The sequence below is a fragment of the Globicephala melas genome, chromosome 16 (assembly GCF_963455315.2).
Source record: "Globicephala melas chromosome 16, mGloMel1.2, whole genome shotgun sequence".
NCBI classification, from domain to species: domain Eukaryota; kingdom Metazoa; phylum Chordata; class Mammalia; order Artiodactyla; family Delphinidae; genus Globicephala; species Globicephala melas.
Genome location: NC_083329.1, coordinates 62,863,558 through 62,877,948, shown reverse-complemented (window position 1 = coordinate 62,877,948; position 14,391 = coordinate 62,863,558). Strand labels below are relative to the sequence as shown.

Genomic DNA, 14,391 nt, shown 5'->3' with positions numbered 1-14,391 from the left:
GTTTTGTTATTTTTCTTATTATTTGGATGCTGGAATGACTGTTTAATTTGCCAGATTTTTAAGAAGAGTTACCTCTTTTATTTTTAGGATGTTGAATCCTATATTCATCGCTCTGGGCGCACAGGTAGAGCTGGCCGGACAGGGATTTGCATATGTTTTTATCAACCAAGAGAAAGAGGTCAATTAAGATATGTGGAACAAAAAGCAGTAAGTAGAGTTAAATTATTTCAGGCTTATTATCTGAATGGTGCTGTAGAAAAGAGATCTTTTTGTATTTGTTCTCACAATTAGATCGTTATAACTTTTCTCAGTTTAAGCTGCATTTGGATGTGAAGCATGTGGAGAGCTAAATTTATATTAGCTGCAAGATCTTGTTTTAATACAGCTTTTATTGTGAAGACAGAAGAGCTGACTTTCTCATTTTTCCCTTGAACTTCTCCCTTGATACTAAAATCAGAAGTGCATTGTGATTTCAGTACCTCTTAGTCCAGTATTGTAAATGGATGAATGTGACATTGTGTTGGTGTAATAGTTAAGATTATGTCGAGTAATGGTACACTAACCAGTTTCTATAAGAAATTACACATTTTTTGTGGTCTGGAGTTTTTGTGGTATTTCACATTTTTCCTATTTTTATGATGGGTGTTTTCATACACTATTTCATATACTGTGTAAAATGAGGATAATAAGAAAAAAGTTGATTGATATAAAGAGCATCCTTTTCTTTAAATCAGCTTTATTTTGCAACTGAAATTCCATGATTGTAACTAAGAGACAATTCAAAAACATTTTTTTTCTCTTTCTAGAATTTGTAATTGATGATTTATTAGAAAATCTTTTGATCTGCTAGAGCTTGGAAATCTTTAAGTCCAAGAAATGGAAATTCAACAAACTAGATTAATTTAGGAATTAATTGTAAAGACTTCCATTTTTCTTTAATGTAATTCTTTCATTTTCAGGGAATTACTTTTAAACGTGTAGGTGTTCCTTCTACAATGGATTTAGTTAAATCTAAAAGCATGGATGCCATCAGGTATGCTTTCTGACCTTGCTGAATGATTTTTTTCTTTTGTATTAGGCTATACATCTTTAAGCTCTCCTAGTTCACATATCAGAAAATTTAATCACCAGTTTTACCAGCAGACATTTAATTATATTAAAATACGAAAACGTTTCTCTCTTTTCCCATTCATTCTCTTATCTTTAATTTTTCCCCTTTGTCTTGACCAAGAAAATTTACTATTTTTAAACCATAGGTCTCTGGCTTGCGTTTCTTATGCTGCTGTTGATTTTTTCCGACCATCAGCTCAGAGACTGATAGAAGAGAAAGGGGCAGTGGATGCATTGGCTGCAGCATTAGCCCACATCTCTGGCGCATCAAGTTTTGAACCACGTTCTTTGATCACCTCTGATAAGGTAGAAGTCTGTGAGAAAATTGCATGTGGTTGAGAAGGATTAAAACTGAACCATAGATATGTCTCTATCTGGAGGGAAATATAGGACATCTTCACTTTGCACAGTACTTTGTTAACCAAAACTTGCATACCAGAACCTAGTCCTCATTTTGTTTGCCATGGAGCCATGCAAATCAAGAAGTAGACTCTGCAGCTAACACAACACCACTGCAAAGTAAGGATTGCTTATATATGTGGAGGGTGTCTGTGTGTGTGTGTAAAAAACTCCATCTGATCTGTCCCCCTGCCAGTTCAGTATCAGATGTCAAAACAAACCATACCCAGAGCTATATATTCCCATTATAAAGGTATATTTTACTCTCTATAATTAGTAAGTAATCTGTGGGATGATACTTTAGCACTGAGCAAATACCCTATCCCTAATAACCCACCAGATACTTCTCAAGAAAACATTTAAACCATACTTCTTAAGCAAATATGAAGATAGACTTTTAAAGCTAAGAAGTATATAAGAGGTATCCCAACTTTTATCTAATAAAAGTATCCCTCTTTCGCAGATGGGTCATCTATCCTCTGATTAAATATCTTAGCAACAGGGTGTTAGTGGTTTGTTATTTCTTTTATGGGTTAAACCAAAATCCGGTCTTTACCATGAATGTCCTGTAGGGTCTTCCCTTGCTACCTCTTTGGCCTCACCTCCTATCACTCTCCCCTTGCTTGTTTTCACTACCCTAACCTACTTGCTGATACTCAAACATAAACTTAATCCTACAAAAGGCCTTTACACTTATTTGTGCTGTTTTGAACGTTCTTTCCTTTTAATAACCTTGGCTCTCTCCTTCACTTCATTCAGGTTTCTACTCAGATACCACTGTGTCAGAGCAGTCTTTTCCTCATCACACTCTAAAATAGCTTACCCCTCCCTTTACTCTCTATTTTCATTTTCTTCCCCTGCTTTATTTTTTTTCATGATTCTTGTTACTATCTGACATTATATATATTTCCTTATTTGTTCACTGTCTCCTCTCCTACCATTATCCAGTGCCGCCATGCCAACCCCCTGCCACACACACACTAGAATGTAACCTCCATGAGACAAAGGACTATTTACTGCTGAATCTCTAGCACATAGAGCATCTCTGGCATATACATAGGGGGCACTCAAATATTTGTTAGATGACTGCCTCCCTATATCTTCTTCATGTTGATCCTTTTGTTGTCCAGTGAAGTTCTACAGAACAAGTAAATTTTGCTTATGTAATAGTCCTTCAGAAGTTTAAAGAGGTTTATGTCCTCTTGTTTTTCCACTCAAAGCTAACTTTGATTCCTTCAGCATTTCCTTAATTCTCCACTACCTTATCTTTTCTGAGATGCTCTAGGTTGTTTAATTTCCTCTTAAAAAACGATGGTTAGAATTAAATGTAGTCTTTACAGCAATGTATAGAAGAACGGTACTTTCAATTATCTATAAACATTAGTCTTCTATTAATATAGTTTCAAAGAAGTTGTTTTCTCAGCAGTCATGTTATACTATTGGCTCATAAGAAGTACATGGTTAAGTCAAAAAGGGCTGTCAAGTTAGAATGTCATTGTCCTGCTGCTGCTGCTTTTTTCCCAAACATAATGTGACTTTTATTCCTTAAGGGGTTTGTGACCATGACTCTGGAAAGCCCAGAAGAAATACAGGATGTTAGCTGTGCTTGGAAAGAACTTAACAGAAAGCTGAGTAGTAATGCTGTGTCCCAAATTACCAGAATGTGCCTCCTAAAAGGAAATATGGTAGGCTTTTCTAGACAACTGCCGTACGATTATAAAGACTAGCAGATTCTTTTTTTTTTTTGAAGCCTAGTGGGATGTTCTCCATGTGTTAGTATGTTTCCACTTGTAAATTTGGGGAGTTATTTAAGTAACTCATTCCTCTAGAAAGCTGTAAAGTCATTCTGCTTAATTTGACTAATATCCGAGTTTTCTGAGTTTCTTCCTTTGTATACATATTACATGTGGTTGTGTGTGTTTATTTTCTAAGGTTAAGTAACTTATAATTGCAACAGCTAAACAGCTCTATTTTTTAGAGAACACAATATTGGTTTTTAAGTGGCCTGCTATTGATTGATAATGAGGATAATAAAGTGAATTAAGTATTTTCATAGAATTATGAAATAGCAAAGTTAAGACCATCTGTAATATAAGTGACTGATTTCTTCTAATGGTTTTGAGAAAAGATGTTACATTTATTCATCTCACTTGACAACATAGGTTCATTCTAGTCTATAATTTATTAGCCCATTTATTGGAAATAGTTATCTTTCTCAAATTTAATACTACTTACCTTGAAAAAAGATCAGTGGCAAGTATGAGACAAATATGCACATTCAGAAAAATCGTGGAGGGGAAGGAAAATATACCAAGGTCCTTAGGGCAAAGCTATATTTGAATATTAAACTAACTTGCAACTTATCAGCAACCAAAACCAAAGAGGAAGCATCTTAGATTACTTCATTCTTGGTATCTGATAAACATTTCAGCACTTTACGAGAGAAAGTTTCTGGCACTACATTTTTAAAGGAGTTTATTAGATGGGTCATTTTACAAGGGACATGGAACATTATAGTGTCTACAAAAACTTTTCTAGAGAATACTGTAGATTCTCAGTAGTAGTCAGTTCTTATTAGATACTGGTTTACTCTTAGATTTAGGAAGTACAATTAGCAGCCATTCTGTGTCATGCATTATTATATATTAGCTGGTTTAGTCGTATAGGCAATCATGGGACAAGCTTAATCTTTTTTTAGCTAATACAAGATTACAAGCAGATATTTTAAAAAATCAACTCATATGCATCTAAATAAAAATTTTTTCATTTTGCTTTTAGGGTGTTTGCTTTGATGTTCCCACAACTGAGTCAGAAAGGTTACAGGTATTTAAATTTTATTTTTAAATAAATTATTTATTTTATTTTTGGCTGCATTGGGTCTTCGTTGCTGCACATGGGCTTTCTCCAGTTGCATTGAGCAGGGGCTGCACTTTGCTGCAGTGCGTGGGCTTCTCATTGCAGTGGCTTCTCTTGTTGCAGAGCACGGGCTCGAGGGTGCGTGGGCTTCAGTAGTTGTGGCTCGCGGGCTTAGTTGCTCCACAGCATGTGGGATCTTCCTGGACAAGGGCTCGAACCGTGTCCCTTGCATTGGCAGGCGGATTCTTAACCAGTGCGCCACCAGGGAAGCCTGGTATTTAAAAACTTTTGTCTGTTAAATAGTTAAGTATGTTTCTCTAAAAGATAGGGATTAAAAATAACATAGTCATATATCATTATGACATTGATTGAGGCTAAATGCCTAGATCATTTAACAATTCCTTAATAAAATAATAATAAATAATAAATATCCAGTCTGTATCATAACTTAAAACATTTAAAAATTATGAATAATTTCAAACGTGAAAAAATAGAATTGCATACTGAATCCTCATGTACCCATCACCCACCTTCCACAGTTATCAACTCATGGCCAATTGTGTTTCATGTCTACTTCCAGCCACTTCCCCACTCTCTCCTGTATTCTTTTGAAACAAATTCTAGGAAGTCTGTCATTTCAACCATAAATATTTCTATATACCTAAAATATTAAAAACACTTTCCAAAAACACAATCGTAATACCATAACTAAACCCCCCCAAATAATAATTCCTCAATATTATCCAATTTTCTGTTTAAATTTTCCCTCTGTCTCCTACATCTTTTTAAATATAAGGAGGTCCATAAGGTTCATACATTGTAATTTTATGTTTGTCTCGTTTACTTTATAGGTTCTCCTTCCTTTCTCTCTTTCTTTAAAAAAATTTTCCTTGTATTTTATCTGTTGAAGAAAGAGATTGTCCACTAGATTCCTACACTGTGGAATTTGTCTGTTACATCCCTGTGCATATTTATATACATACTTTGAAACAAGAATGGGAGTATTTGGTTTTTAAAGTCTTTTTACAAATTCAGAATATATTGTAAACACATTTCTTTGTCAACTGTATAGTTACTTGTTTTTATTGGCTTCCTGGCATTTGGCCACCTGGGTGGCCAACTTAATGTCCTATTTTCTGACATTTAGATTATTTCTAATACTAATATTCTGTTATAAACAGGTCAGCCTTAAATGTTGGCATAGCTAACTCTTTATGCATTGCCATGTTTGTCTCTTTAAGATGAACTTCTTAAGATGTCTGCTTGGCCAAAAGTTGTGTGTATTTTTAGGGCTTTGGTCATATATTGCCACCAGTGGTGTATGTGGCTGTTTGTCTCTGCTCACTATTACCTGAAGGTATTTTAATATTAACTTGCCTTGGCAACTCATGATCACAATGAAAAACAGTTAATGTAGCAGGATATGACATACCGATGCTCTTATGAGCTACAATGATTTTTTTTTTTTTTTTTTTTGCACGGGCCTCTCACCGTGGCGGCCTCTCCCTCTGCGGAGCACAGGCTCCAGACGCGCAGGCTCAGTAGCCGTGGCCCACGGGCCCAGCTGCTCCGCGGCATGTGGGATCCTCCCGGACCGGGGCATGAACCCACGTCCCCTGCATTGGCAGGCAGACTCCCAACCACTGCGCCACCAGGGAAGCCCCTGCAATGATTTTTATATCTTGAGTTGTTTACCCCGATACCAAATTGTTTCCAATGGCTACATTTTTTAGTCCCTGGCTGGTGTTGACAGATTTTTAATCTCAGCTCACACTCCTTGCTTCTGTCAATGTATCTGCTGAAAGCAATGTACTACTTATTAGTGACTTATTCGTTTTGTGCTGAGAAACTGATGCTCTCTTTTAGAATGTATAAACTGAGTAGGAATTTAGAGTCCCAAAATCAGCCTGAAAATTTCTCCTGAGACTAAAACTTAACTTCTAGAAACTTTTTTTTTGGTGGGGGGGGGGCACTGGGGAGGGGAACAAAGCTTTGTATTGTTATGTTAAATTTGAGATTTAAATTTTAACAGGATCGATTTTTTTCATTTTTAATGACATTTATTTTCTTTCTAATTTTACAAGCAGTACATGTTTATCGCACACAACTAGAAACACATGGAAGAATAAAGTAACAAACAACAAGCACTCATAATCCTCACCCCCCAGAGATAACCACTGTTAGCATTTTGAAGAATTTCCTCCCATTGTCTGCATTTTTTAAAAAATTGAAGTATAATTGACCTACAAAACTGTGTTAGTACCAGATATACAATATAGTGATTCAATATTTCTATATATTACAAAACGATCGCTGTGATAAGTCTAGTTACTGTCACTGTTCAAAGATATTACAATGTAATTGACTCTGTTCCCCATGCTGTACATTTCATCCTTGTGATTAATTTATTTTGTAACTAGAAGTTTGTACTTCTTGATCTCTCTTATGTGTTTCACTCTTACCCCCATCTCCCTCTCCTCTGGCAGCCACAGTGTTTGTTCTCTGTATCTGAGTCTGTTTCTGTTTTGTTTGTTCATAAAACTTAGAAACTTTAGTGAATGAGCTTTGAATATGTTTTTGTTTTCTGGTCTTCTGTTTTGTTCTAGATACTTTGAACTTAATGGCTAGATGGCCTTTAGCTAATGGATATGAAAAGAGTCTCCTATATTCACGTGTTTGCTTATGGTTTCTATTTTGCATTTATATTAATCCTGTAAATTATCCCAACAGGCAGAGTGGCATGATTCAGACTGGGTACTCTCAGTGCCAGCCAAGTTGCCTGAAATTGAAGAATATTATGATGGAAGCACATCTTCTAATTCCAGACAGAGGAGTGGCTGGTCAAGTGGCCGGTCAGGCCGGTCGGGCCGGTCAGGTGGTCGATCTGGTGGCCGGTCAGGTAGACAGAGTCGACAGGGGAGTCGATCAGGAAGTCGACAAGATGGTAGAAGACGAAGTGGGAACAGAAATCGGTCAAGAAGCGGGGGCCGCAAACGGAGTTTTGACTGGGATAGTTAATCTACCAGTGTGAGCTTGCCTATTTCTGCCTAATCATGTACATTATCCACCAAAAATTAGGTCATCATAGTTGAGGTCTGTGTCTGCTTTTGGCAAAGAAGTTGGTTGTATTTTTTTAAAAAGTATTTCACAAGAATGGTTGTAAACAAATCTACTTATCCAGTTATACCTTTGAATAAAAAAACCTCCTTTTATTGTCTCTCTTCACTGTGCATTAAGAATTTTCTCAATGTAATCTTTTAAAATTTCTTCTAAAATGTGGCAGTTAAGTCAATCTTAAGGTTACTTGCATTTTACAAAATGTGGTGTGTCTGTATTCAGATCACTTCTTCCATAGGATATATGGTAGAAAATAAGAAATCCCTTCTACATTAAAGGGCTGTATAGATTGGTGACATGATTGGTTAGATGTAACATTTTAGATTTTAGATAAAGTTAATTAAAAGGTATGCAAGCAGTGCATACTCAATAATTTATTCAACAGGTATGGGTTGAATGTCTTCTATGTGCCCATCACTATCCTAGTCCCTAGGGACATAGTAGTGAATAAGGCATGGTCACTATCTTCAAGGAACTTACAGTCTAAAGAAGCAATTATGGTTGAGATTAACACCTAATATTTAGGATGAAAGTAGGTATGGAATGCTAAGGATCTAGTTGGGGTGCACCTCACCAGCCTTAGGAGTCAGGCTTTTAGAAGAAGTGATACCCAAGAGGAGATGTAAAGCAGAAGTATAAGTTGATCTAGCCAGTTTAGAAGGGAGAGAGGGTTTGCAGTCAGAACAGTACAGGCACACCTTGTTTTATTGCATTTCGCAGATACTGTATATTTTACAAATGGAAGATTTGTGGCAGTCCTGTGTTGAACAAGTCTATTGGTCCCATTTTTCTGACAGCATTATTTTTTAATTAAGGTATGTACATTGTTCTTTCAGAGATAATGCTATTATACACTTAATAGACTCTGGTATTGTGTAAACATAACTTTTATATGCACTGGGAAACCAGAAAATTTGTGTGACTCACTTTATTGCAGTATTTGCTTTATTGTGGTGGTCTGGAACTGAACCTGTAATATTTCCAAGGGATGCCTGTATATGCAGAGGCCCAGAGGCAAAGAATAGCACTGTAAGTCTGAGGATCTCCAAATAGTTCAGTATGGCGTGCATGTGATGGAGGACAGGAATAAGAGAAGGAATTAGGGACCAGACTTTAAAGGTCCTATGTGCATTTTTAAGGGGTTGAAATGTTTTCTTGAAGGCAATGGGGAATCATTAAAGAGTTTACAGTAAGGAGTAATGATGAGATTTGTGTTTTAGAAAGATTACTGAGGAGGTTGGATTGCAGAAGGGCCAGACTGGAGACTGGTAGCCCTCTTAAGATGCTGTCGGGGTAATCCAAGGTAGAGGTGATGGCGGTCTGCACTAATGATAGGTAACATATTTTGAGTAATGAGAACTGAGGCACTTGAGAAGTTGTTGCTTGTGTAGAATCACACAGCTGGATAATATATAGTGGAGTGAGGATTTGAACCAAGTCTAGCTTCTGAACCAGTGCTCTTAACCACTGTGCTAGATAGTGGCAATGGACTTTGAGGAACATGGATAGATTTCAGAGGTTTTTAGGAAATGGAATTGTTAGGACTTAGTGCTTTGAATTGGAAGATAAGAGAGGCAGAAGAATAAAACCTAGGCTTTGTCACTGAGATAGGTACTAGAACAAAGCAAGAAGAGTTATGGGGAGAGAGAGGGAATATGATTAGTTCAGGATTAGATGTATTTTAATATTGAGTAGTCCATGAGATATAGCAGAGGAGATAAACAGTAGGCGGTTGGATTTATAGGTCTGAAGCAGGAGAGAGATCTGTTCTAAAGATTTGGGAATAATAAACAAAAAATGGTAATTGTAGTTAAGTTAGTAGATGAGATGATCCAGGGAAAGTATAGTGAGGTAAGAGGGCTGAAAAGAACCCCGAGGCACACCAACATACTTAACTGCATAGCAGAGGAAAGGGGATCCCACTGAGAAGGGATGACAAGAAGAGGGCATAAAGCCCAGAAGTACAAGGCTTTCAAAGGAACCAGAAGACAAGTCTGAAATGGCCCTTGGATTTGGCAAAAAGACATTGACATGGGGAGCAACCATATACATATATTTTTTTAAATTTATTTATCTTTGGCTGTACTGGGTCTTCGTTTCTGTGCGAGGGCTTTCTCTAGTTGTGGCGAGCGGAGGCCACTCTTCATCGCGGTGCGTGGGCCTCTCACTATCACGGCCTCTCGTTGTGGAGCACAAGCTGCAGAGGCGCAGGCTCAGTAGTTGTGGCTCACAGGCCCAGTTGCTCCGTGGCATATGGGATCTTCCCAGACCAGGGCTCGAACCCGTGTCCCCTGCACTGGCAGGCAGACTCTCAATCACTGCGCCACCAGGGAAGCCCCGGGAGCAACCATATTAATAGAGTATTGAGAGTAGAAGCTATTTAACTGTGGCTTAAGCAGGAAATGGGAGATAAAGCAGTAGGGACAACAAACATGAACACGTCTTCCAGAAATTTGGCTGTGAATTCAAGGGAAGAATAAGCTAAAGCTGGACGTAGAAGAAAGGATATGAAATGGCAGTGAGAATTTTGTGTTGGTGAGGTGGAGAGATGAGGGAAATCGGAGCATGGTGAAATACTAATATGGGAGGGAGCCAGAAAGGAGGCAGGAGGAGACAGAATGAATGTATGATGGAGCAAAATCCCTATGAGGACCCAGACAGATGAGCTCAAGCACACTCTGGAGATTTTAGCCTTAGATGGTAGAAGCACATCTCTAACGTTTTGTCAGAGGAAAGTATGATTATCATGTAGGTGTTTGCAGGTATTAAGGTAAAAAGTTGAGGGAGTGCCTGCCTGATGTCTTCTGTTTTTTTTTTCCCTGTGGTATTTTTGCATGGTCATCCACTGAAGGTGAAGAGGGAAGTAGTACTCTAGGAGATTTGAGGAGAGTGGAGAAATGCTCAGGTATTGACTACAGAACATGATGAAGAACTCCTCAGGCAAACTAGGGGTCACAGCTGAGGTGAGAGACTGAATTTGTAGTGGCATTAGTCAGAGTGATTATGTGATTTCCTATGACAACACTCAGCATCGAGTTGTAGGAGTGGAGATGGGAGACAGTTGATTGAGGATTGGGGTTTTGCTCTGTAAGATGAAAGGATGACAAGGTGAAGATGTTAAGGACTCAGCAAAAGTGATTAGAGTAATGGTCCAAGGAATCTAGACTGCTTAGGGATTGAAGTGGAGATGGGGTTGATAGCAGGGAGGACGTAGAAGGGGCATGGGAGTGAAGGTCAGTGAGGGCTGACTGAATTTGAGATTTCAAAAGTGGAGCAGTTGAGGAGAAGACAATTGCAGAGTATGGTGGTAGGCCTGTTGGGGGCAAAGGTTATTTCAGTTGAGGTGGTCAAAGAACTGAGAAGCCAGTGTTATGTGGATGGTTTTCATGGACAGTGAAGTCCTCTCGAATGAAGACAAACAAGGACTGAGGAGGGAGAGGAAGACTAACCCAGGTGCCAAAATACCAGGAAGTGGTGGAGGTTGGTAAATTACCTGAATTAGCAGGGGGGAAAGGTGAGATTACCACAGATTTTCAAAGGGACCAGGGCGTTTATGTGAAAGTCAAGGAGTAATAATCAGGAAGCTTTGGGGAAGAGAGGAGGACACCAGTGTATATCGAATGTGAGGGAATAAGCAACATATGTATGAGAAAGCTATATGGGAGTATTTTCCAGTAAGAGCCAGATTTTAGTTAAACCAAGGAGGGAAGAAGGACTCTCAGTGCTGGATTGAGAAAGGGGGAAGTTTTGATTATAGGCAGTGGGATTCCAGATAGCTATGACTGGGAGGAGGGGATCTCAGTTGCCTCTGCATCTGAGTAAATGTGAGCTCTGTATTTATACCCAAGATGGAATAGGGGCTCCATTCCTACTGAGGTGCTTGGTTCACCAGCACCTACTGCAGGTGCTGTGTTCCTACGAGGTGCCAGGCACTATGTTTGGGATATAAAGGTGAATAAGGAGTTCTCAGTCTCTGCCCTTGAGAGCTCAGAATCTAGTGAAATAGATGGACACATAAACCTAGGTCCATGGCAGTGACTAAGTGTGATGATTTGAGAGTTCTGAACAAGGAAGCCTAGCTCACCCCAGGAATGCAGGTGGGAGTTCAGAGAAAGCTTTTGGGCCATGATGACTCAATGTGAATTAAGTGAGGTAAAAGAGACAGAAGTGGGAACATGCATCCAGGCAAAGGCACAGAATAGCTAATAAAACACAGCCTATGTATGGCGAACTGTAAGTAGCTCTTGTTGCCAGGATCTTAACTATGAGGAAAGCAGTGGTGAGAACACGACAAGTGTCATATCTTGTTGTGTGTGTTTTTTTTTAAGTGTCATATCTTGAAAGGCTTCATAGGCCTTGTTTTGGACAGCCACTGAAGGGTTTCAGGGAGGAGAGTGAAAAAGATAAGCATGTAGGCAAATGCCAGCAAGGGGGAGGATGGATTTAAGGGGTCCTCCTGCTAAAGGCTGGCTTCCCTATTAGCAAGGAAAGGGGGACAGATCCTAAGAAGATAAAATACCTTTCCATGTCTCCTGAAAGAAGGAGGGGGCAGGGCAAATTCCTCACCAAATTCTCAGCTTTGGACTGCATTCAGCCACTTATATTTACTCTGCTCCTTCTTCACAGAGCCCAGCAACTTCATGGCTCCACCTTTTGGCTATTCAGAGCCTTCTGTTTAGTACTCTGTACCCTAATGTTGTGGTCCCTTAATATCTACTTGAACTTGAATCTATTACCCTGATCTTCAGCTTTTGAATTTGTAAATAATATGTTTTATTCCCTTCAGCATTATACATCTGAATAATAAATTCACATTTAGGTGTGAATGTCTGAGAGCCTTCTCTCACATTATTTTTGTTTTGTATAATTTGGGAGTAGTGCTTAATAGTCATTTTTAAAAAACTATATTCCTTTTTAACAATTTTTAAAATTTTTATTTATTTATTTTTGGCTGTGTTGGGTCTTTGTTGCTGAGCGCGGGCTTTCTCTAGTTATGGCGAGCGAGGGCTACTCTTCGTTGTGGTGTGCGGGCTTCTCATTGCAGTGGCTTCTCTTGTTGCGGAGCACGGGCTCTAGGCGCGCAGGCTTCAGTAGTTGTGGCTCACGGGCTCTAGAGCGCAGGCTCAGTAATTGTGGCGCATGGGCTTAGTTGCTCCGCGGCATGTCGGATCTTCCAGGACCAGGGATCGAACCCATGTCCCCTGCATTGGCAGGTGGATTCTTAACCACTGCGCCACTGGGGAAGTCCCAAAACTATACTCCTTTTAAAAAATATTATAATAGTAATATATGTCCATTGTTGAAAATTTGAAAAAATAGAGAAGCAAATGGAAGAAAATTAAAACCACCTATAATACCTCTCTCAGAGATAATTACTGCTAACATTTTGTGGTATAGACTTTTGAATTCACTGTGTGTGTATACAAACTTTTTGAAATAGAAATTCTCCCAATTTTATGAAAACATATTACATCATCTACATCAGAGGAAACTGGTCTGGCAGAATCAATATTCAAGAAGTACTTCCCGTTTCCTATCAAATGGATATAAGACCCATATATTCTACTTGTTACTGAATTTTGTACTGATGATTAGATTAAATACAGTAATTTGGCCACCTTTGAGCCAGAAAGGGCCTTTTGCATGTTTCCTCTTGGAATTTTGGCCTTGTGCCTATGTGCAGGTATGTTACAAAGGAATTTATCTACTTTATAAGCCTTGACAAAAATTTTCCATTTAGTACCATTTTGGGCTTACCCTGTTGCTGAACATCTGTTGGTAATAAAAATGTCCCCGGGGCTTCCCTGGTGGCGCAGTGGTTGAGAGTCGGTCTGCCTATGCAGGGGACACGGGTTCGTGCCCCGGTACGGGAGGATACCACATGCCGCGGAGCGGCTGGGCCCGTGAGCCATGGCCACTGAGCCTGCGCGTCCGGAGCCTGTGCTCCACAACGGGAGAGGCCACAACAGTGAGAGGCCCGCGTACTGCAAAAAAAAAAAAAAAGAAAAAAAAAATGTCCATGTACTGTGTACAGCCATATCATATACTGCAGTATCACATAATTTTGTGGTTTATTAACCAGACTGCAGGTTCCTAACTGCTTTCCTGCCTGGGCATACAACTAAAATTTATTTCAAAGGGTTTCTTCCTTATCCCACTACTAGTGGTAGGCTAGTGTGTGTCAGGCACTGTCCAAAATCTTAAGGATACAAAGAGAAATCAAAGCTCCTGGCTCAAGGATATCAGAGTGTAAGTGAAAGCATTGTTGTATATTTACATAAATTTATCTGCTAAAAAATTGACACTGTGAAACAATAATTTGTGAAATATGAAAAATTTCCTTTAAACTGTCAGATTAAAAAATGTGCAGCAAAACCTAATCTTATGAAATACAGAAATAGAACTTCCAGCATTTTCCTTTGTCATAAAATGATTACATTTTGAATTGTCTTTCTAAAAGCCTTGACATACCTATGAGGTTTTTTTTTCCCCATGGTTTTATTTTATTTTTTTATTGAAGTATAGTTGATTTACAGTGTTGTGTTAGTTTAGGTTAGTGATTCAGTTATACATCTCTATGTATTTTTTTTCAGATTATTTTCTCTTATAGGTTATGACAAAGTATTGAGTATGGTTCCCCCTATGAGTTTTAATAGCTCTTATTTATTGTGCTCTGAGTGCCAGGCAATGCTAAACCTTTTTCATTCATTATCTTACTTAATTTTGTCAACTGATGAAATAGGTTTTCTTATCCCCATTATGCATGAGAAACTCAGGTTCAGGTTAAGAAATACACACATTTGTCATGTGTCCAAAATCACAGAGGAAATGGTGCAGGTTTTCAAAGCCAGGCAAGATTTCAACCCATTTTTAAAAACGATTTTGTAATGCACTGGCTCCCAATTCTTT

General features: G+C 38.6%; 1 protein-coding gene across 2 annotated transcripts in view; it reads left to right on the top strand.

Annotated features, from left to right (window-relative positions):
• DDX50 (DExD-box helicase 50) overlaps positions 1-7,586 on the top strand; it is a 32,512-nt gene extending 24,926 nt beyond the window's left edge. For both annotated transcript variants that reach the window (XM_070043860.1, XM_030862422.2), the window contains 6 exons: positions 88-207; positions 960-1,033; positions 1,257-1,416; positions 3,060-3,194; positions 4,288-4,332; positions 7,096-7,586. In XM_070043860.1, coding sequence (XP_069899961.1) covers positions 88-207; positions 960-1,033; positions 1,257-1,416; positions 3,060-3,194; positions 4,288-4,332; positions 7,096-7,383 — 822 coding nt within the window. In that variant the 3' untranslated portion in view covers positions 7,384-7,586. The remainder of the gene's footprint in view (positions 1-87; positions 208-959; positions 1,034-1,256; positions 1,417-3,059; positions 3,195-4,287; positions 4,333-7,095) is intronic.
• The last annotated feature ends 6,805 nt before the right edge of the window (positions 7,587-14,391 follow it).